Here is a 22,557-nt window from a genome sequence, read left to right as displayed (position 1 = left end):
GCAATGGTCGACAGGCCAACTCTGATGATCAAGAATATGATTTTGGCAGGAATAATTTATCTCAAAAGTCAGCTGAATTCTCGCCAGTAGACCCGTGTGATCCTGTGCATCCGAACTCTGCATTGGAAAAGAACAGGGAAGGTGAAGACCTTGTGTCAAATAAGGACAGTGTCAGTTGCCAATAGTTAAAAAAAAACAACTACCCCAACTTGTCTCGAGGGGTCACCAGTTGGAGGTGTTAGGACCTCATTTTCCAGCAGGCAATCAGACTCATTGTGTATGGACACCAATATGACCCTCGTAGCAAATACTTACCAAGTTGGTCCTTCTCTCCTGTACTCTCCTTTAGACCAAAAACTACAAACAAAGTCTCCATTTTTATCAAACTGGAAAAGAAGAGCACGAGGTAAGACATGTTTGAATGCTGTGTCAAGCTTGTCCAACCCTTATACTGGAAATGCAACCACCAAAAGGAAGAAAAGAATCAATGGCTCAACAGTTAAACCCACGAGATCTTCAAAAAGACTCAAACAAACCTTGGCAGTGGCTGTTCAACAGCACTGCCCATCTCCATGATCACCTTATGTTGGAACTGCCGAGAGCTTGGGAACCCTCAGACAGTTAGAGAACTCCACCTTTTGGTGAGACTTAAGTCCCCATCTTTGATCTTTTTAATAGAAACAAAATGTAAAAGAGAAAAAATGGAGTTCATTAGAAACAAGCTAGGTTTTGAGTGCAGTTTCATAGTGGATTGCATAGGTCGAAGTGGTGGCCTAGCTTTTTTTTGGAAACAAGAAACATCTGCCAATTTGTTATCCTACTCCCTTAGCCATATATCTCTCAGAGTTCAAATGGAAAATGATAGAAAATCGTTCATTATCACGGGTTTTTATGGTCAATCTATTACTGCAAAAAGAAAAGAAAGCTGGAACCTTCTAAGACTATTAAAAGTGAACACAGATACTCTCTGGTTGTGCATGGGAGACTTTAATGAGATTACTTCCCATGGTGAAAAGAGAGGTGGCTCTCCCAGACCTTTTAATCAGATGGAAGAATTCAGACAGACCCTTGCCTACTGTGGACTTGGTGATATGGGCTTTGAGGGATCCCTTTTTACCTGGTGCAATAATAGTGAGGGTCCTAGCTTCACAAAGGAAAGATTGGATAGAGGATTAGTAAACAGTGCATGGCAGGACCTATTTGACTCTAATTCAGTTTCCATCCTACCAACCATTTGTTCTGATCACAACTCTCTTCTCATATCCAATTCCTCATTTATTCCCTCTTTTATCAGAAACAAAAGAGTTTTTAGATATGAAGTTTCGTGGGCCAAGCAGGAGAAATGTGAGTTTGTGATTAAAAGGGCTTGGCAAGGCTCATTACAATCGGGCTCCAAGGCAGAGGTCACTAGAAGGGGTCTTAAGAGATGCAGATTCCAATTGAGAGAGTGGTATACCTTGATTAGAAACTCTCATCAACAAGAGTTAAATACCAAAACTGAACTGTTGAGATCCTTGCAAACCTCCAACTCTGGGATGGATAATGATCAGATTCGAATTGTTCAGAAGGAATTGGATGTGTCTTTAGAGGCATTGGACCTTAAGTGGAGGCAAAGAGCCAAACAGAAATGGCTCAAAGATGGTGATAGGAACACCAAATTTTTTCACAGATGTGCATCGATTAGAAAACAGAAAAATTTGGTACAAAAACTCCAAACTGGTCTGGGATAGAACTTGAAAAATCCGGATGACATTGGATGTGAATTCCAATCAGTTTTTAGAGATCTCTTTACTACCTCCAACCCTACAAGCCCTGACTCTCTATTGGACAATTTCAGACCAACAGTCATGCAAGAGATGAATTCTTCCCTAACAAAAGATTACACAAGAGAGAAGATTGAATTTGCCATTTTTCATATGAATCATCTGGGCTCCCCGGGACCAGATGGATTCCCTGCTATTTTCTTTCAAAACCACTGGCATATTGTTGGGGAGGATGTGGTTGCTGCTGCTCTAGAATTCCTTAATACTAAGTCAAATTTCCAATCAATCAACCATACTTTTATCACCCTTATCCCTAAGAAGAAAATCCCTTTGCTTGTTTCAGACTATAGACCCATAAGCCTTTGCAATGTATTCTACAAAATCATTGCAAAGGTTATGGCAAATAGGCTCAAATCCATTCTGCCTCTTCTAATCTCAGACACTCAAAGTGCCTTTGTTCCAGGAAGGATGATCTCTGATAACACAATTGTGGCATATGAACTAATGCATTCAATGCAGAACATAAGAAAGAATCACAAAGAAGCTTTCATGGCACTCAAGCTAGATATGAGCAAGGCATATGATAGGCTAGAGTGGTCTTTTGTACAGCAGGTACTTCAAAGGATGGGGTTTGCCAAGGAGTGGATTGAGCTGGTCATGCACTGCATCAGCACTATCTCTTATTCTATTCTTCTCAATGGCTCACCTCAGGCATCATTCAAGCCATCGAGAGGTATTTGACAAGGAGATCCACTCTCACCATACCTGTTCATTCTATGCTCAGAAGTTCTCACTTATGCATTGAATCAATATGAACAAAAGGGACTAATATCCCAATTACTAGAGGCTCTTTGTCTGTTAACCACCTATTTTTTGCAGATGATAGTCTGGTTTTTTGTAAAGCATAGATGCAGGAATGGAACAGGCTTCATAACATCATCTCCTTGTATGAATCAGCTTCAGGACAAAGGCTAAACCTTGAGAAGTCTTCAATCTTTTTTAGTAAAAACACAAGGCGAGACCCAAAGTTCTATACTATCTATTGCTGGTATTAAAGCCTCGGGGCCTTTTGAAAGATACTTGGGATTGCCCTCTTACATAGGAAGGAGTAAATCAAGGGCCTTCTTTCCAATCCTTGACAGAATCAAAGCACAAATGAGCAGCTGGAAAACTAACCTGCTTTCCCCAGTAGGTAAAGAAGTCTTGCTGAAGTCAGTTATTCAATCCATACCTACTTACTGCATGGGCATTTTTCTAATTCCAAAAGGCATATTGAAGAACATTAACAAACTAATGCAATCCTTTTGGTGGGGTATCAAAAATCAGAATTCCAAGATGCATTGGCTAAATTGGAAAGGTCTTGGAAAAGGAAAACAAGATGGGGGTTTGGGGTTTCGAGATTTTGAATATTTCAATAAGGCTCTTCTAGCTAAGCAAGGGTGGAGGATCATTACTAAGGATCAATCACTGGCCTCTCGAGTTCTAAAAGCTAAATATTTTCCATCTACGGATTTCTCCTCAGCTAGAGTCAAAAGGGGTGACTCCTTTGTGTGGAAGAGTATTACAGCAGGTAGACAGTTACTCTATGAAGGCCTGATTTGGAAAATTGGTAATGGGAACAAAGTGAAAATATGGTCAGATAAATGGCTGCCTATCCCAACATCTTACAAGTCTCAGTCCCAACCCAAAGTATTGTGTCCTGAAGCTACTGTTAACTCTCTCATTGATCATGAAACCCACTCATGGAACATACATCTAGTTCAAAATATTTTCACTCCTGAAGAGGTTGCCATTATTTCCAGAATTCATGTTAGTCCTTGTAACAGCAATGATAAGCAGGTTTGGAGGTGTACTAAGAACGGGATCTTCACAGTTAAATCAGTTTACCATCTTCAAGTGTCAATGAATGATATCAGTAAGGGACAAGCTTCAGATACTTCCAAACATGAGGCCCTTTGGAATCGATTATGGAAGCTTAAAGTGCCTAACAAAATTAAAATGTTTCTCTGGAGATTAGCTAAAGAAATCCTTCCCACCAGAGGTAACTTGCACAAAAGGAAGATCATTGACTCACCTATGTGTCCCATATGTTTAATTCATCCAGAAACTGTATCTCATGTTCTATGGATGTGTAAAGCTGCTCAGGATGTTTGGAGTATTAGCTCAAGGAGAATACAGAAAAGTACACTTCCACCAGAGGATCATACTAGTTTAGCTTTCACAGCTAAGGAAATCTGGTTAAGAAGGAACAAGTTCATTTTTTAGTCCAAATTCGCCTCCCCCCAGCAGGTTTTAAAACTGGTCTCCTCTAGCATGACTGACTTGGAAGAGATTGAAAGGAACCAGCAGAGGACCTCTCCTCAGATCCAATGGACAGCTAGGTGGTGCAAGCCTCCAATCAAATTCTACAAATTAAACTGGGATGCAGCCATTGACAAGATTAATTGCAGGGTGGGTATAGGGGTGTCAATTAGAGATTGGCTGGGTCTTGTGACAGCAACTCTAAGAAGCCCTTGTAATTCCTTTCCTGATCCACTCTTGGGAGAAGCTTTAGCAGCCTTGCGAGCAGTACAATTTGGTATTGATCTTGGTTTGAAAAATGTCATCTTCGAAGGGGACTCAAAACTAGTGGTGCATGGCATAACTAGTGGATCTGAAGACTGAAGTACGGTGGGCTTCATTTATCAAGATATTAAGAAACTCTTAGGCACTTACAATTCTTGGTCGGTTAGACATGTTCCTAGACAAGCCAACACAGTGGCACATTGTTTGGCAAAAAGTTCTCTAGATTTATCTGAGGACTCAATTCATGTAGAGGATTATCCTCATTGTATTCACAGTTATCTCTCTTGAGATTTTAATATGAAGTATCTTTTCTCTCAAAAAAAAAAAGAAAAATTTTATGGTTCAAAGAAAAATGAAAAACATATCAGAAGTGTAAAGTAATTTAAAAAACATTATACAGGCCCACACTCGATTGGGATCTTTTTTTTTTTTTTCCGGTCAGATTTATAAGTGATAATTCTATTTGTTACATGTATGTGGATCTAAAATTTCAAATTTACACACCGAGCAGAAACATAATTGCCTCCACCAAATTTGAAAATAGAATTGCACACTGACTGAATGGGAGAAGAGTCTTATCGGAGAAAGGAGATTGTTGGCCCTGTCGGTGCCCCCTTAAGCACGACAAGACGATGAGGCAACATCTTCGCTCCAAGGTCCTGACCCGCTGGGAAACCAAAGGGTGGAGGTACCAGAAGCGCACGGGGTGCATGTCGGGACGGGTTCTTCTATCTTGGGGCCGCGAGAGGCCCTTGCTCCCAACCGCGCGGAAAGACTACCACCCGTAGAGTCATCTGATTGGAGACACCACTTGAGTGAATAGGAACTCCCGAGCAGTCAGGTCTGGGTATTCCTCTCTGACGGATTTCAGGACCAAACTCCACGCCACGCAGCATTACGTCAAGATCCTCCAAGTGTTTGGGTACACCTGAGCCGGGGCCATGCCTAAAAAGCCCAGTACATTGCGAACCAGGTGCAGAAGGGAAGCCTAACTCATCATAGCCTTTGGAGTCGACGACCCCATTGCCCTGAGCCGGAACCTTCAAGATCATTGACTTTGGGATATTGTACGTACATCGAAGCGCGTCAAGGGTTGTGCGGTCAACAACCATGGACTACTCGTGTCCATCGTAGGAAGAAGAATTGTAATGGGAGGTGCTCTTGAAAGCCATCGCAGATGGATTTGGAAAGGGGTAGGAGCATAAACACGAAAACAATGGGAGAGTAAGGCCCGTTTGTTTTCAGAGATGAGATGAGATGAGATAAGATGAGTTGAGATTAAAATTAAAAAGTTGAATAAAATATTGTTAAAATATATTTTTTAATATTATTGTTGTTTTGAGATTTGAAAAAGTTGAATTGTTTATTTTATTTTGTGTGGGAATTTGAGAAAGTTGTAATGATGAGGTGAGATGAGATGAGATGAGATGAGATGTTTTTGGAAAACAAACAAGGCCTAAGAGTGTCGGGGGATGCTTAGGAAAAACAAGAAAAATGATGAGGAGAATGGAAAGGGGAGAAAGGGTGACGACAAGGGAGCGTTGGCAAGATCTAAAAACTGAACCTGTAGATGGAGTGAGTATAGACTATAGAGCTTAAGAATGTGTTTGATAAGTGAAGAAGTCGTCTCATACTATTTTTTATTATTATTCATAAACAATTTATTATTATTTATAAATTATTTATTATTATTTTATTACTATTATTTACAGATTATTTGAAATCATAACAATATCCAAACTTAACCTAAAATAACAATTTAGAAAGATGGCATGGGGTGATCTCGGTAGGAGCCCTCCTTGGAATAGCTGAATTCATACTATTTTTAAATGGTAAATATATATATTGATTAATTATTAGTTTAAGATGATTAATACATATAACGAGCCAAACTATTTAAAAGATTAAAATATTTAAAAATAAAGAAAAAACACAAAAAAGTATAAGTTATAAAAATCATCATAAATCTAAATAATATTACAAAAAATTATTTTTAATATTAAAAAGATAAAAATTATTAAAAAATAAGAAAAATAATTTTTACAGATCATACATATACAAATTTCATATAAATTCTTGTAATGAAAAATTAATCTTTATTAGTAACACTTATTTTTAACAAAAAAATTTATATATATATATATATATTTTATTTTTGTTATTTTATTACTTTCGCGGCCACAGGAGACAGACTCATAACTCTGCCAAGTCAACATATTGGCCCGTGGAGTCTGTCTTATACTTCCGGAAAGTCTCTAACGTGATTTTTGAGAGTGAAATGCTTTGGATCTCAATTCGAAATTCAAATTTATGTTTTGAAAGGTATTTTTATTTTATTTTATTTAATAATTAAAAAAATATTTTGTAACGATATTATAAATTTTTTATTTTTTTAAAAAATATTTATAATGATTAAAAAAATACACTATTTAAGATTTAAATTCAAAATCATTTTCGCTACTCTTTTTGAAACTCTACCCCATTATATCCAATGTGGATCCTACTGCTGCCCTCCACGTTCCGCCACGTGGCTGACCCAGCTTGTTCCTCCACGTGGCTTACATTTTCGATTCTTCTCGATGATGATGATCATTTCAACTCCTCGATTCTCGACAACCCCCCCCCCCCCCCCAACCTCGCCGTGACCCGATGTGGGTGGCTACTGTGAATCCGGTGGGTACGGTTCCGGCCATAATAAACACTCGCCGAAACCCGAAACTTCTCGTTTCTCTTCCCGCATCATTATCTTGTCGTTTCGACGGTCGTTTTCGGGTTGGGAAGTTAAACGTTCCGGCAGCAAAAAAGCAGCCGAAAGACTTGGAAATTCGGGAACCAGGTCATCCCACTCACCTCATACAATCTGTTCATTTATGATTAATTTAATATCATATTTACTAATTTTGCATTAATTATTTTGATATGTAGATATTCCAGAGAGTGAAAATCTCTCAGTAAGTGAAAAGAACAGTGAAGGTTCTGATTTTGGATGGCTACCTGCTTTTCCTCACGTGTTGATCGCTTCCATGTCCAATTTCCTATTTGGGTATCACATTGGGTCAGTCTCTTTTGCTCTCTTTCCTCTTTTTTTTTTTAGTTGTTTGGGCGAACTTGCTGTTTGTTTCTTTCGTTTTCAATTTTGTGATTGAATGAAACACTCAACTCCGTCAAGCAAAATGATTGTTTCCTTCAGCTGAATGAAACTGCTTTTTTTCTACACCTCTTCTGCACATCACTTGTGCACGTTAATTTTGAGTTAAAAAGGAAATAGATGAAACAAGTGGACGTGATATTGACTATAAAAGAGAAGTGCGCAGAAATTGAGCGAATCACACCATCTTTGCTTTTCCATTGGTTAGTGTCCCCAACCTTGTTTACTTGGAAATATATACATAGCATGGAAGAAATTATGTTATTGTTCTTTCAATTTTATTTTATTGATAGCCATCTATCTAAAAAATATTTTTGTAATTTCTGAACTTCCATTTAGTTAAGTTCAAACAAAAAATTATATCATTGTGTTCTGCACTTATGTTCAATTTGTGGGAGATAACATATTTTCGATTTGCTTAGGAATAATGATTACAATAGTAGTAAGAATAAATGATATTATCTTTTCTTTTCTTTTCTTTTTTTAATCGATAATTCTCACAAGCATCGTACAACAATATCAAATAAATACAGTCTTTTCCCTTCCTGAAAAACAGTATCTAAGATAATGAAATACTAAACTATATTAATAGTGACACTTGAGAGCATTTTTATTAGGTTTCTGGGGAACACAATTGATCATAGCTGCTTAAGGTTTAGATAAACAATTAAATTCAATCAACTTAGACTGCATGTTTCCCAATATTTGAATTGTTATCAACAGAAACTTTGGAAAATCAGTGGATAAACTATATGGAGATATCACGTGTGTTTTGCAGAGTAATGAATGGTCCTATTGTTTCTATCGCACGAGAGCTTGGTTTTGAGGGAAACTCAATCCTTGAAGGTCTTGTGGTTAGTATATTTATTGCCGGTGCCTTTATTGGAAGCATAAGCTCTGGTTCGTTGGTTGATAAACTTGGTTGTCGACGCACTTTTCAAATTGATACAATACCCTTGATTCTTGGTGCGATATTAAGGTAATATACACCACTACAGGACCCAATTTGGTCATCTGATTTTTAGCCAGGGAATGCCAAGGTTTGGCTGTGAACCTCTAGATAAAGCATACAAGTCTATTTTTATTGTGAATTCTTTTTGAAGCTTCTATGATGGGTTTAATTGAAATAGGTTCTCCTGATTTATTGCCATATATATGTTGGATCACATGCTATGGATTTCTAAAGCTCATTATATCCAATTATAAGTTTGGTTTTTAACTTTTCTTAGTGGTCTACGAACTCTGCAACACAATGTCAATTAGGAAGACAAATCAATTTGCTTGCAGAAACATGTACTTAGTGAGACAGATTAGACAAAGAATCCAAGTTTATTTCCCTCTTGCTTCTTTCACTCTCTTCTCTTTTCATCATTTACACATTGTCTTGTTAAGTTTTGAACATATTTGAGTTTTCGGGATTGTTCTCATTGCAAAAATGTAGTTCGAAGCTTGTTTCTCTTAAGAATATGCTGACAAACCCTGGGTAAAAGGAAGGTGACTCCTCTCTAAGGACAGCGCTGTTTCTAGCATGCCTCAATCAATATTTATTGGGATAATCTAAACCCACTTTGCTCTAATTGGTTTGTTATTATAATTGCTGTTGTTCTAATTTTCATTGACAATTTCCATTTTCTAGAGAAAATTTCCCATCATTGTCTGCATGCCTTCACTGAAATACCATTCTTTTCAACCTTCTGTTTACCTTCTTTTCAACAAGTATATGCTGGAACTTCACTGTATCACAGGTACTTGTTGACTATGTTATTAACTATTAACGTTTGTTTCCCCTTTTTCATTTTCTTAGATGCATTTCATGATCTCTCCATAACAATCTGGCAATATTGAGTTCCAAACATGTAGTGTTGAGCATGACATGATTTACATACGTGCATATAACAACCAATATATCCCTGAATTTTCAAAGCTTCATTTTGACTTTACCACTACAATCAACTTTTAATTTACGACTCTTTTACCTATCAGAAAAAGATTGTGACTCTTTTACATTTGTTACAGTGCACAAGCCCACTCCGTGGATGAAATACTTTGGGGAAGATTTCTTGTTGGGCTTGGTATAGGCGTGAACACAGTTCTTGTTCCCATTTATATATCTGAGGTGCCACTGTATATTAATTATGCTGTATCTTCGAGGTTCATTTGTTCCAAATGCAGTTTCTAGTAATTTTGAACTTAATCATGATTATAATGGGTTTCCTTTTAAAATTAGGCAGCTGGACAAGGTCTGGCATAAGAGAACTTCAATATATTTTCTCTAGATATGATGGGTTGCCTTATATTGAGCATATATTATTCCGTATATATTAGAAAAAGTACGGAAAGCAATTTATGATTGGCATGGTTGGAAACAATGAGATGATGTGACCAGCTCCAAAATGCTTTAAGAGTGAGTTCCTGGATTCTGTATAACACGTTAACAGTGCCTTTGATACAAATAATATCTTAAATGATAGGCTGATAGAAGCTTTGAGGACGCCGAGATGACAATGGATGGATTGAAACCTTGTTCCTTTGGGCAGGGGCAGTAGATTTTAATGGGCTTAATGTCCATGAATTTCTTATTTCGGTTGTACATTCTAGATAGGTATATCTTATGTATACGTCATGTGTACTTGGCTATGCCTATTCTTGATTACCTATAAAAAAAAGTAATAGGCTCTGCACACCTTGAGAGTTTTCTGGAGGGTTGTGACTTTATCCTATATAATGTTCAAACACGAAGTTAATATTAGGATGGACTTTTTTTCTTTCTTGTCGCAGTGATCATACTTTTGTGTGCTCATTGCATCTTTTGCAGATGTGGACTTACCAATTTTTAAATGGCAGCAATAGTTAATTCTTTTGGCTCATCCCTTTTTGTCTGTATTTGTTGTAGGTTGCTCCAACAAAATATAGAGGTTCACTAGGAGCCTTGTGTCAAATTGGCACCTGCCTTGGGATTATTTCGTCGCTGTTTCTGGCAATTCCCTCTGACAATGATCCACATTGGTGAGGTTCTGATACATTTTGTTTTGGGGAAATTCTTAATTTTCTTATTATAACTTACTTGCATATGTTGACATTTTTCTGTTATTTGAGAATATTTAAAGAATAAAATCGGGGGTTTTGAAAAGTTTCAGAAACTGCTAGGATTTTCCAGACCTTGTACTTGGGATTCTGAATCCATATACCAGTGTCATCTTTATCAGTTTATCATGTATGTGAATGCTTTTTCACCAGTTATTTCTTACCCTGCATATAAGGGCATGCCTTTTGTCAGATCATGGTTTGTATGTCATTTAAAACAAAGCAGAAAGTAAGAATTTTTTAATGAAAATCTCCTAACTAGGCGTATTCTCTTGTATACTTTCTGCGAACTTGGGCTATGCCTATTTTATATTGATAAATATCTTCTTACTTATCAAAAAATAATAATTTTTTATTGAAGAGTCCGGAGATGACTTTTTAAAGCATAGAATTTTTGTCTTTGGGGAACTTTTGGATAAACTTCAATAATATACCTTTCAGGTGGAGGATGATGCTCTACATCGCAAGTGTCCCTGGATTTATTCTTACACTTGGCATGCAGTTTGCTGTAGACAGCCCCCGCTGGCTTTGTAAAGTAGGACTCTGTCCTTCATTTATTCACAATCTTGTGTTTATTTCTCATTGGGCTTCTCTCAGTACTGCCTTGTGTTGTTTATGAAGGCTGGGAAATTGGATGATGCTAAATCAGTTATACGTGACCTTTGGGGGGCATCTGAAGTTGAGAAAGCAGTTAAAGAATTTCAGTCAGTCAGCAAAAATGATGGAAGTGACTTGAACAGCAGATGGTTTGAACTCCTGGAAGAGCCGCACTCTAGAGGTTGTAGCAAGGTGGTTTTTGGACATGAAAGGAATTTTACAGTCATGCATCAAAATTGGCCATTTTAATTATTTTAATTGAGGGTCAAGTTGTGAGAAATATAAGCACATTTAAATATTTGGTACAATTCCTAGCTTGTTATGAGATTTTTTTTTTCTTCTAATTTGAAAGTGGCATTGTATCCTAGCATTACGTTATATCCCAAATGAATCCTCATTTATGGAAGACTCATCTTGTCTGGCTGCAGTTGCATTTATTGGAGGTGCTCTATTTGTACTTCAGCAGTTTGCAGGCATAAATGGGGTTCTTTATTTTTCATCATTGACCTTTCAAGATGTTGGAGTTACAAATGGTGCTTTAGCAAGCTCGGTTGTTGGATTAACCAACCTTGCAGGTTGAGATCTAATCTGCATCTACTTGTCTCTGCATTTAGAATAAAAATCTAATTAGAACAGCTTCTTATTCTTTTTCATCTGCTGATCATCTCCAGGTGCACTCACTGCTTTATACTTGATCGATAAGCAAGGAAGACGGAAGCTCTTGATTGGAAGCTACTTAGGAATGGTTAGTTTGAATAAAACACACTTATTCAAGAAATTAGTCTAATAACTTGGGGGGGTTACTTACATCTTTCAGAGATGAGAAAGATTTTATGTTTTCCTGAGATCTGTAAATTGTCACAGAAAATTATTAATGTTTGGAATTCTCCATAGTTGTATCAAAGTTATCAAATTTCTACGATAGTTTTCCATATGGCTTATGATACTTGGCTACAAGTGCGTTGTTTCCATGCAGGCAGTTTCCATGTTTCTTGTAGTCTACGCAATCAATTTTCCATTAGATGAATCACTCAGTCACAACTTATCAATACTGGGAACCGTACTGTAAGTATTTGCTTACTTTGCAACCTTTAAGACTAAGGCAAACTTTTTTACCGATAAAAAAAAAAGGATTAAGGCAAATAAAATGCAGAGGATGGTGACCCAATTTTATTAAAACTCTCACTTTTGACAGAGAAATATCATGATTACCAAACTTATGCTCATTCTCTGATTACTTTTGCTCTTCCACCAAACTTATGTACCTTCATGGGGCCAGCTTCAGTCACCAAACTCTTCTTTTTCTTCTTCTGTCTAATTGACACCGAATGTTTTTTCTGTTATCTAGAAAATACTCAGAATAGACATTCATGGATTTTTTTTTTTTTTTTGGCATCTGTTCCTTCTTTAGGTACATATTTACCTTCGCAATTGGAGCTGGCCCAGTGACTGGTCTCATTATACCAGAGCTAAGCAGCACTAGGATGCGTGGGAAGATAATGGGATTCAGTTTTACATCTCATTGGGTAGGTATTAGAAGTTAGAACTAGTGTTGTCCACTTTTTTATTTCCTTGAGAACTGCATGGTCTTCCAACAGTGTCAGTTGTGATCATTTTGATTCATGCTAATTGTGTTTTAAAATGTTTGTATGTTCATATTTTGTTTCACTTATCTGCTTCATGATGGTTCTACCGAATTCTGGACAGGTTTTAACATGTTTCAAGCAATTTTTTTTTTTATCAGGTTTCCAATTTCTTGGTGGGTCTTTTCTTCCTTGACCTGGTGGAGAAATTTGGAGTTGCTCCAGTTTATGCTAGCTTTGGCGGATTTTCCTTGTTAGCAGCAATATTTGCAAAATATTTCATAGTCGAAACTAAAGGGCGTTCTCTCGAGGAAATTGAAATGTCATTGAACCCCAATTTCCAGGCTAGAGACAAATGAACAACTTTCAGACCCAAGAGAACTACAAAGCTAAACGTGTCATGGAGTTAACTGCAGCGATGGTTTTGCTTGGAAGATCCCTGGTATTCTGTGACGAGAATTTCCAGGCGGCGATCGTTGATGTTGCAGTCAAGACTGCATGTAACCAATTTTTTTTTTTTTTTTTTTTTTAATTTTCCCATGATCATTCACATGCTTGAATATCAAGTAAACAGAAGACAAAATTTTGCATCCCTGTTTCCATTGTTGTTCTTTACAATCACCATTGTTTTGATGCCCGTGGCCCGTTTACCTAATTGTTACAAGATAAGTAGTGAAAAGAGATTAACCTACACAATCCTTACCTTCAGCATCCTTTTCACAAATATATGGTACCTAATTGCTTTCATAACATGGGAAAATCTTAGTTGTTTCTTAGCATTAACCCTGGCTTTCATCTTTAACGCTTGCAAAATATCCGATTCACAAAGAATGATGGTCAAAATCTTGTGACCTATGGCCTGTTCTTTGGGTTTGGTGGTTGATGTGGTTGAATAGGATGGTTGAATGTATTAAATCTTTATAAAAAGCATTAAGGGAAACATTTCAATTTCCAGTCAATACAATGATGGAGCACTTAATATCGCCTTGGATATTCACAATCACATACGTTCAAGGCATTTGTGGAGAGTGCAAATAAACTGGAAAACAAATGCTTGATTTCAGTAAGAAGCAAAAACACACGGAAAGTAGCATCCACTTTTACAATTTCAATTCATATCAATCCAGTTGAGACTACCCACATGAACATCTGTCAGTAGCCACTCTTCTATATCCTAACTCGAGTTCTTTAAATTCTCCTTTCAAGGCATAGAACTCGAACATATCCTCCTTTCAAAAGTATGCTTGGAATCTCGAAGAAGTGGTCCTCTTCTTCAAATCCCATAGGCTCTTAGGTAGGAATGTTGAATTTCTTTATCCAAGATGACTCCACATCATACTCTCTCATTACCAATATCTTTAATTTCCCATAGCTGCAATAAACTGCAGCAGAAAGACAACCTCTTAGAACCACCAGATGATAATCACAACCCTTTAATGGTGTTGGGACCTCCTGAAATTTGTCGTCTGCCTAGTCAAATGAGATGATGTTTTTACCTGCTGCGTTGCCAAGTGACCCTGTGAAGTCTTCCATCAACCAATACCTGTGACGGCCACTGATAAAGGTGGTAATCTTCATAAAAAGTACAAGGAAACTCAGTTTCCGGTGATGTAGCACTGGTAGAATTTCACAAATACAATCTATACGAGTCTCTGACTTCAGATCACATGTAGATGTTTACAACCACATACCTTCGGGGGCTTTGGTGATGGAAATCAAAAACCATGGGAGAAGAGGCGGAAATTATCTGAAAAACAAATGCTTGATTTCATTATGAATTAAGCAAACTCACCAGGAAAGAAGCATCTACTTTTTCCATTGTGGCGCTTCATGCATCAGTGAAGGTATCAATCCACTTAAGGCTACCCATATGCACAATTGTTTGATACCACCTTGGGATTCCCTGAAAAATTAGGTCTTTAAACTCTTCTCCTTTTGGGTCATAAGATACCAGAGCTCTGCTTTCGTATTCCAACAAGATCTCACCGTTCTTCAGAAGGCATAAAACTCGAACAAATTCTCCTTTCTCAATTATCTTTGAATTCTTGTAGAATTGGTCCGCTGGCTCTTCTTCAAGTCCCATAGGCACGTAGGCTCCTATGTTGAACCTCTTGACCCAAGACTCCTCCACATCATACTCAGTCATTACCCATATCTCCAATTTGCAATAGTTAAAATAAACTGCAGCAGAAAGACATCCTCCTAGAATAACCAGATGATAATCATACCCCTTTAAAGTTGTACTTGGGACCTCCCGAAACTGCTCGTCTTCCAAGTCAAACGAGATGATCTTGGTCCCTCGGTGGTCTTTGTGTGGCCAAATCACCCAATGGAGTCTTCCATTAACGAAGACCTGTGATGGCCACTGATAAAGGTGATAACTTGCCTTTCCTAAACTTCTCCAGGCGGAGCTACCCAGAGTGAGAATTTGAACCTCTGAATCTCTTATAGCACTGAATCCAAAGGCTGTACATGCTTTCCTATAGTAAACTATCTTAAGCACCTTGTATTCTTTGGTTTTGAAATTGAACCCGAATCCGAAAACCACCCGTTGATTCCGATACTGTGCAGACTTGGGCAGATGTTGGTAGTTACCGGTAAAAGGATTGTATACGTAGAGTGCATCACTCTGTAACGAATCGGATAGAGATAGCAAGCCATTAGATGAGCCTAGCACATTAAACTCAGGCATTGCCTCCTCCAAAGGCACGTGAAACCTTTTCACCTTTTCGTCCTCGTGATTGCAAGCAGGAAAGTCAACAAAGTAAAGCTGGTCTCTGGTGGTACAATCACTGTGGAATATGAGGCATGGACTGTTCTCATCCATGCATGTGCTATGCTTATTAACAACATCGAGATCCTGTGCTAACATGCGCCAACCTCTGCATACAGACTTGAACTGAACCAAAGATGATATGGGAAGCCTTGAAAGTATATAAAGGATGGGGTCATGCGGGAGACTTTCCAGTTGGCTTGATAGTTGTTGATCTCCTTCTGGGTTGCTCCTCTTTCTTTCAACCTGATCTATGATCTCCGAGTTTGAGTCCATGACTAGGGTAAGGTTTACAAGGCAAAAGATACACATCAAAAGTTGTTAAAGGGAGAAGGCCGGCAGAAGAAGAACATGCAAGATTAAAATAGTAAACTTTGATACGATCATCAAATTAATATCTAAATTGATGGAAACCTCAAGAAAGTTTGGCGTGAGAGACAATAAGTGGTCTCTTTTCGTCACAAGTCAATACATCATACTGATTATAAATGTTTCCTTGTTAAAAAATTTGCAGAGCGAGTGTAAAGATTACCTCATGCATGCACAGTGACATATTCGCTAACTAATTTTATTTTGTGCCGAATTGAGTAGGTCCAACTACAGTTGCCTTTTGGTGAATTACATGAGGTGATTTTAGCTCTCTCTCTCTCTCTCGTAAAAAGTCAGAGATCTGATTTTTGCCTCCCTCATTTCTTCAATTTATAATTTTCCGACAATTCTCTAGAAACACATCTAGCATAAGAAGACTCATAGGCTATAAATTGTTCGGAAGATAGTGACGGTTTTGCGAAAATCACCGCATGTACTCCTCACTCGCCATCACTTCTGGCAGCTTTTCTCACCACACGTTTCGGATAACAGGAATCGCTATAATCAGATTTTTCAGATCTGACTTCTGTGGTTGAAAAGAGACTAGCATGTTGCCTTCATGCACCATCATAGATTCCAAAGTCTACTAGAATTGGTCCAAACTGCAATACGTTTTTTTTCGCATCTATCTTACTGTTTTCTTTATTATTTCCTTATTGTTTAGTAAAAACAAAAAAATAAGTTCGTTTCTTGGACGATTTTTTGTAAAGATTGAGTCCTCTCTTTCTATATATGAAGGGTGAGGTTAAGTTTCTATTTAGGCAGAGTGGTATCTCTTGAACGTTTGTCTGTAGAGAGTATCAGCAGTAATGAAGATCATATCAGTCACAAAAGAAAATAGTGTACTGTTGGAGCGCCAAATGCATTAATTGGTTTATGAAGTAATAGTTGATATGAGGATATTCTTGCATGTATTTGGTCATGGATGTAAGTTTCTCTGATGAATGAATTATGACAATTTTTCTTAAAAAAAACTACAATTGCCTTTTGAGTTTTTTTTTAAAGGGAAACTGTCATCATTCATTCATAAGAGAAACTTACATCCATGACTGGATACATGGAGGGATATTTCCATATCAACCATTTCCTCATAAACCAATTAATGCATTTGAAGTTCTACCAGTACACTATTTCCTTTTGTGGCTAGTCTGGTCTTCACTACTGCTGATACTTTCTACAGAAAAACGTCCAAGAGACAATACTATACCTAAACAGAGACTCAACATCACCCTTCATAGAAAGAGAAAACTCAACATTTACAGACAATCGTCCAAAAAATGAACTCATTTTTTTTATTTTTACTAAACAATAAGATAGATGTGAAAAAGAATGGATTACAGTTTGGACCAACTTCGATAGATTTAAGAATTTGTGGCGGCACGTGAAGGCAACACGCTAGTCTCTTTTTAGCCATGAAAGTCAGATTTAAAAGATCTGATGGTGACAATTTCTGTGATCCGGCACGTGTGGTGAGAGAAGTTGCCGGAAGTGGTGGCATGTGAGAAGCATGCACAGTTGTGAGCGGCGCGTGAGGAGCATGCGAGGTGATTTTTGCAATACTGTCATTATCCTCTGAACGATTTGCAGCCTATGAGTCATCTTATGCTGCACGTATCTCTCGAGAGTTGCCTTTTAAGTCTTGGGAATGGCTGTTTCATCACTCGTCTAACTTTTCATGGAAGTTCTTTCCAATATATGCTTCTCTGGTCAGTAATTATGTCCCCTTTTTTGTGACTAAACGAGGCACCTAGTTTATTGTAACACCCCGCTCCCCAGGTTTAAGAATAAAAATTTTTTAGAAGTTCTCGGGAGCTGTAGTGCTACTACTGACCTTGACTTAAAAATGTTTTCTTTTATTTTGAAGGAAACGCCAAGTACAAAGATTCCTTATAATAAATAGAGTCGTTTTGAATTAAAATACTAAAATCATAAATGAGAGTGCGTGCACGGAAGCATTTATTAAAATTTCTCATAGCTCGTGCCATAAATATCATAACTTAAATTTTCTATACATGATCTAGGTCACTGTCACTCATTTCTGGACTAAGTCTCATCCTACAGCTATATTGTCATAATTATCCTAATCTGGGGTGGTTTAAAAATATAAAAAAAAAAAAAACTAAAATGAGTTGATGACTTAGTAAATAACTCATCATAACGTAAACATACTTAACATAAGGTTTTTCATAAAACATTTTATTCTAAGAACTTAAAATCATGATTGATCATATGGACTCTTATGTTATGCATGATGTGTCTTGATCTATCTGAATTAACTGATTGAGTTGATTTATCTGGCTGACCAACATACTTAACCCTGTGTGCAAGGTTATGCACTAACTTCCCCTGTTGCAGCAATGAAAGCTGACTGTGCAGTACTCTGGCGTACTAAGGTGAACCACGCTTGAGTTCGGGCTTGCATATTCACCCTGAAACTGCATTGGTACCATGAATCTGAATAGCCATCTGATTAACTGATATGATTTTATTTTGAATTTGAACTTAAGATAACTTATTTGTCTTATGCACATGAGATGCATAATATATACATAACTATAATATACGGAATGAAACCTGATGAATGATGTGCTTGCAAATATCATAACATGTGTGCTATGTAAACATTGGCATCCAAAGAATCGACTTTAATAATAATATATATATAACTAGCTATCGTATACTAATCATTTATGATCAAGTTACTTATCTTGTAGTGTTACTTCTTAAAATTTCCGACACAAAATTGATCACGATGTTGGATTGAGAAGTTTATGTTTTTTATTTTTTTTTAAAATAACACGCGGAATGAAGATATTTATAGAGAGATTTGGGAGAGGGTAATGACCAATTTGAGTTGGATTTGGTTAAAGAGTTTTAACGTGAAAATGACTTGTAGAGTTTTATCCCTGTTGGAATATGCCAACGAGTTCGAATTCGAGTTAGACTCCAAAATAATCATTCAAAAAGAGAGTTTGAATTTAAAAAGATTGTCCAATTGTTCATTTAATATAGGATTTGCAGTAACTGAGATTGCGTAGGGGACTTCAATCAGTAATGATTTTAAATTAAAATAAATTTATAATGGTCGATTTTTAAATTTTAAAAAGAGTCTAACTCGTTCAATAAATAATAAATGAGATTTAACCTAATTATTGAGATTAATTAAAACTCTTAATTAACCTTAATAATTTATCGCTCGTATGCTTATTCAATATGGCCCATTAAATATAATTTAGTGACTGCATATTCAAGCGGAGTGGATCGTGTGACTGCATGTCCAGGCAGAGTGGATCGTGGACTCATCTAGTGTCAGCCTCAGTACCCTTCAGCGGCTCTAATGGCTTATACACCTACCAATATCTAACCATGTACAAAACAAACAAATAAATAAAATACTGGCACATGTCCCTCATGCGCTGCCCAAACCTGATACTATTACTTATTTCTAAAGATTAAGTTGATAAAAAGGATAGATTTTATTATATAACTTATATCTTAATATATATTTTTTCGCGCGTGGGTTAGACTCTCATTTATTAAGTAGGTCAAATACGTAAAATATTTAATTAATTAAAGTACATACAATGTAGAGTCAAGATTTGAAACATGACATTTATTTTAATATCATGTGAAATCATCACTTATATTAAATATTTAAATTAATGGAAAGTGGTATTAACTCGTATCTTAACATCTTTTTTCTCCTTTGCCAAATTTTGATATTCTCCTCTGTCAAGGTTTGATAGAACAAGTGGTAATGATCTCCATCATCAGATGCGTACTTCAAAAATATAGTTAATCGTAAAGCATTTATATTATATTATATAATATAAATCATGACTCGTTTGACGGTCTCTTGCTTGGTATAACTAAGGAATGTGAGAACATATTTGTTGGATCGATCAGTTGTCTTTTTTATGTTTTCTTTTCATGCATTAGGTTTGCTGTAATAATAAACAACAAAAAATGTTGGTTACTACTTGTCTTCTTTTTCTCTGTTTCTTTTCCTCTCTCTAATATTTTTGGTATCCTCTTGTTGCCAACTAAAAGTAAGAGTAATGTTATATATAATTATAAGATGCACAAATTCCACAGACTCTATTTTAAAAAAGTGAAGTCCACTGTTGAAAACAAATGATTCTTTTATGTGGATCCCAAATTTAATAATTTGTTTTTTAAAAATTAGTATGCGAGGCTTGCATACCCTAAAATTATAAATATCATTTCTCTAAAAGTAAAAAAGTAAAAGTAAAGAAATAAAATAATTGGGAACAAGATGATCCCAAAAATATTAAAAGAGGGAGAGAGAGGTGATCAAGGAACAGAGAAAGGAAGACAAAATGTAAGGGAGTTAAAATAGATTGTAAATATTTGCTTGTGTGAGAAAAAAAAGAATAGATTATGTTTATAAGCTAATTTCTTTAACTAATTTTTATTCCTCTTAAATTGGAATTTTGATAAAAATAAGTAAATAGAAAGTTCATATAATTAGGTTGTTAGTATAACTAACATCAAAGCACCAGTGAGGGTGGTGGCTCAGTGATCCATGAGTTTGGTAGTGGGCACCATCTCCTGGGGTCGAATCCCATAATGGGAAGTGCTCGGGATTATTGGTGTGTCCCATTGGCTCATGGACTATTGGTGTTCTTGTGGGGCTGGGGTCAGGCTATGGCTCAAGTCCGACTTATAAGGAGCGCCTGTAGTTCTCGCTATCTAGGCCCCTCTAATCTGACTTTCCAGTGAGTTGAGTGCTACTATAGTGACGTCTTAGTAGAGAAACCATTTCTAGTCGCCCCTCCAAGCCTTTATTGCCGAGAGAAAAAAAACTAACATCAAAGCAAAACTACTTTTCCAATAAACCAGAAAAGAGTTTATACAATAATTATGGCAAACATCTTTTTTCACAAATATAATAGGTACAATATTCCGAGGGGTATACCACCTAGACAGAGAGCTAGCCATGGAATGTTTGAAAATGGTATTTAAGCTCGATAATGAACCAGAATAAGTCAAGGACTGTAATCAAAACGCGATATATAGTAGAATAAAAAATCAGGTTCATCTTGTTTCCAGAGAATTTGGTGCTTCATGCATCAGAGAAGGTATCAATCAATCCAATTAAGGCTGCCCGCATGCACAATTGTCCGATACCACTTTGGTATTCCCTGAAACATTAGGTCTTTAAACTCTCCACTTTTTGGGTCATAAGATACCAGAACTCCACTTTTATATTCCATTAAGATCTCGCCAGTCTTCAGAAGGCATAAAACTCGGGGCCAGCTCCATGCCGACATATGCCTCCAGATCCCTCCATGCCGACGTATTCTTGAATTATTGAAGATTTGACTTGTTAAGTCTTCCTCAAGTCCCTTAGGCATGTGGGCTCTTATGTTTAATTTCTTAATCCAAGACGACTCCACATCATACTCTCTCATTACCCATATCTCCAATGTGCCAGAGTTCAAACAAACTGCAGCAGAAAGATATCCTCCTAGAACCACCAGGTTATAAAGAGTACCCTTCAAAGTTGTACTTGGGACCTCCCGGAATTGCTCATCTGCCAAGTCAAACGAGATGATCTCCATCCTTTGGAGATCTGGCAGAGTGACCCAATGCAGTCTTCCATTAACCAACGCCTGTGATAACGACTGATTAGAAAAATAGCGGTCCCTTGCCTTTCCCAAACTTCTCCAGTTGGAGCTACCCAAAGTGAAAATTTGAACCTCTGAATCCGTAATATATGCTGATGCATCGGGTCGATATTGGTAGAATGTACCATCTCTCCTGTAGTACACTAACTTAATCACCTTGTATTCCTTGGTTGTGGGATGAAACCCGAATCCAAAAATCACCTCTTGATTTGGATACTGCGTAGGGTAGTTTGGCAAACGTACGTAGTTCCTGATAAAAGGATTGCATACGTAGAGTGCTGCATCATTCTGATGTAATGAAGCAGATAAGCATAACAAACCATTAGATGAGCCTAGAACATCAAACTTACGCAGTGCCTTCCGGGAAGGCACTCGGAACCTTTTTATAACCTTCTCCTCCCCATGGCTGCAAGCAGGAAAGTCTACAAAGTAAAGCCGTTCTCTAGTGGTACAATCACTGTGGAATATGAGGCATGGATTGTTCTCTGCATCTATGCATGTGCTATGCATATTAACAAGATCGGGATCTTGTGCCAACATGCGCCAACCTCTGCATACGGACTTGAGCCGAACCAAAGATGATACGGGAAGCCTTGAAAGTATGCAAAGGACGAGGTGGCGTGGGAGACTTTGAAGTTGGCTTGAGGGTTGTTGATCTCCTTCTGGGTTGCTCCTCTTTCTTTCTACCTCTATCAACTCCAAGTCTGAGTCCATGACTACGTGATCAAGGTTACAAGGCAAAACATACACAAATTAAGTTCTTAAAGGAAGAAGGCCGGCAGAAGAAGAACATGCAAGATTAAAATAATAAACTTTGATAAGATCATCAAATTGATATATATAATAATTTAACGGAAACCACAAGAAAGTTTTTGCGTGATCATGAGAACCGAAGACAAAGTGGTATCTTTTTAATTATGTCGTATAGCAGTGTTTTTTTGTCACATGCATGTCAATGCATTAATTAATTGATAATACTGATGAATGTATAAGATGCTTTGTGAAAAAAAATTAATTACCCGAT

At 37.1% G+C, this 22,557-nt stretch overlaps 3 protein-coding genes across 5 annotated transcripts; 1 reads left to right on the top strand and 2 right to left on the bottom strand.

Moving 5' to 3' along the window:
* The first annotated feature begins 6,963 nt into the window (after window positions 1–6,963).
* On the top strand, window positions 6,964–13,377 carry LOC109001841 (probable plastidic glucose transporter 1). 3 transcript variants are annotated; one of them, XM_018979309.2, is made up of 12 exons: window positions 6,964–7,164; window positions 7,254–7,383; window positions 8,255–8,455; window positions 9,493–9,592; window positions 10,370–10,482; window positions 11,002–11,095; window positions 11,182–11,338; window positions 11,586–11,732; window positions 11,829–11,902; window positions 12,134–12,222; window positions 12,569–12,683; window positions 12,902–13,377. In XM_018979309.2, the coding sequence occupies exons 1-12, from the start codon at window positions 6,978–6,980 to the stop codon at window positions 13,097–13,099; spliced, it is 1,605 nt and encodes a 534-aa protein (XP_018834854.1). In that variant the 5' UTR covers window positions 6,964–6,977; the 3' UTR covers window positions 13,100–13,377. The 3 variants fall into 3 exon arrangements, with proteins under 3 accessions (XP_018834854.1, XP_018834843.1, XP_018834863.1); XM_018979298.2 differs by having other exon boundaries at window positions 12,116–12,222; XM_018979318.2 differs by lacking the exons at window positions 6,964–7,164; window positions 7,254–7,383 and adding an exon at window positions 7,461–7,679 and having other exon boundaries at window positions 12,116–12,222.
* A 451-nt stretch (window positions 13,378–13,828) lies between these two features.
* On the bottom strand, window positions 13,829–15,789 carry LOC109001778 (F-box protein At3g07870-like). The gene has a single exon (XM_035690016.1). The coding sequence runs from the start codon at window positions 15,787–15,789 to the stop codon at window positions 14,569–14,571; it is 1,221 nt and encodes a 406-aa protein (XP_035545909.1). The 3' UTR covers window positions 13,829–14,568.
* Window positions 15,790–20,987: 5,198 nt separating this feature from the next.
* LOC109001786 (F-box protein At3g07870-like) lies at window positions 20,988–22,247 on the bottom strand. Its single transcript, XM_018979200.1, has one exon. The coding sequence runs from the start codon at window positions 22,245–22,247 to the stop codon at window positions 20,988–20,990; it is 1,260 nt and encodes a 419-aa protein (XP_018834745.1).
* Between the last annotated feature and the right edge of the window lie 310 nt (window positions 22,248–22,557).

The sequence above is a fragment of the Juglans regia genome, chromosome 1 (genome assembly GCF_001411555.2).
Source record: "Juglans regia cultivar Chandler chromosome 1, Walnut 2.0, whole genome shotgun sequence".
Taxonomy (NCBI): Eukaryota; Viridiplantae; Streptophyta; class Magnoliopsida; order Fagales; family Juglandaceae; genus Juglans; species Juglans regia.
Note: the sequence above shows the minus strand (reverse complement) of the source record. Positions and strands in the feature narration are given on the sequence as shown.

Excerpts from the sequence above, each read along its gene's own strand:
- LOC109001841 (XM_018979298.2), top strand. The coding sequence starts at position 6,978 with ATGTGGGTGGCTACTGTGAATCCGGTGGGTACGGTTCCGGCCATAATA. Across the intron at positions 10,483-11,001 it reads TCTGACAATGATCCACATTG|GTGGAGGATGATGCTCTACA; the intron begins GTGAGGTTCTGA and ends TATACCTTTCAG. Across the intron at positions 11,733-11,828 it reads TGGATTAACCAACCTTGCAG|GTGCACTCACTGCTTTATAC; the intron begins GTTGAGATCTAA and ends GATCATCTCCAG.
- LOC109001778 (XM_035690016.1), bottom strand. The coding sequence starts at position 15,789 with ATGGACTCAAACTCGGAGATCATAGATCAGGTTGAAAGAAAGAGGAGC.
- LOC109001786 (XM_018979200.1), bottom strand. The coding sequence starts at position 22,247 with ATGGACTCAGACTTGGAGTTGATAGAGGTAGAAAGAAAGAGGAGCAAC.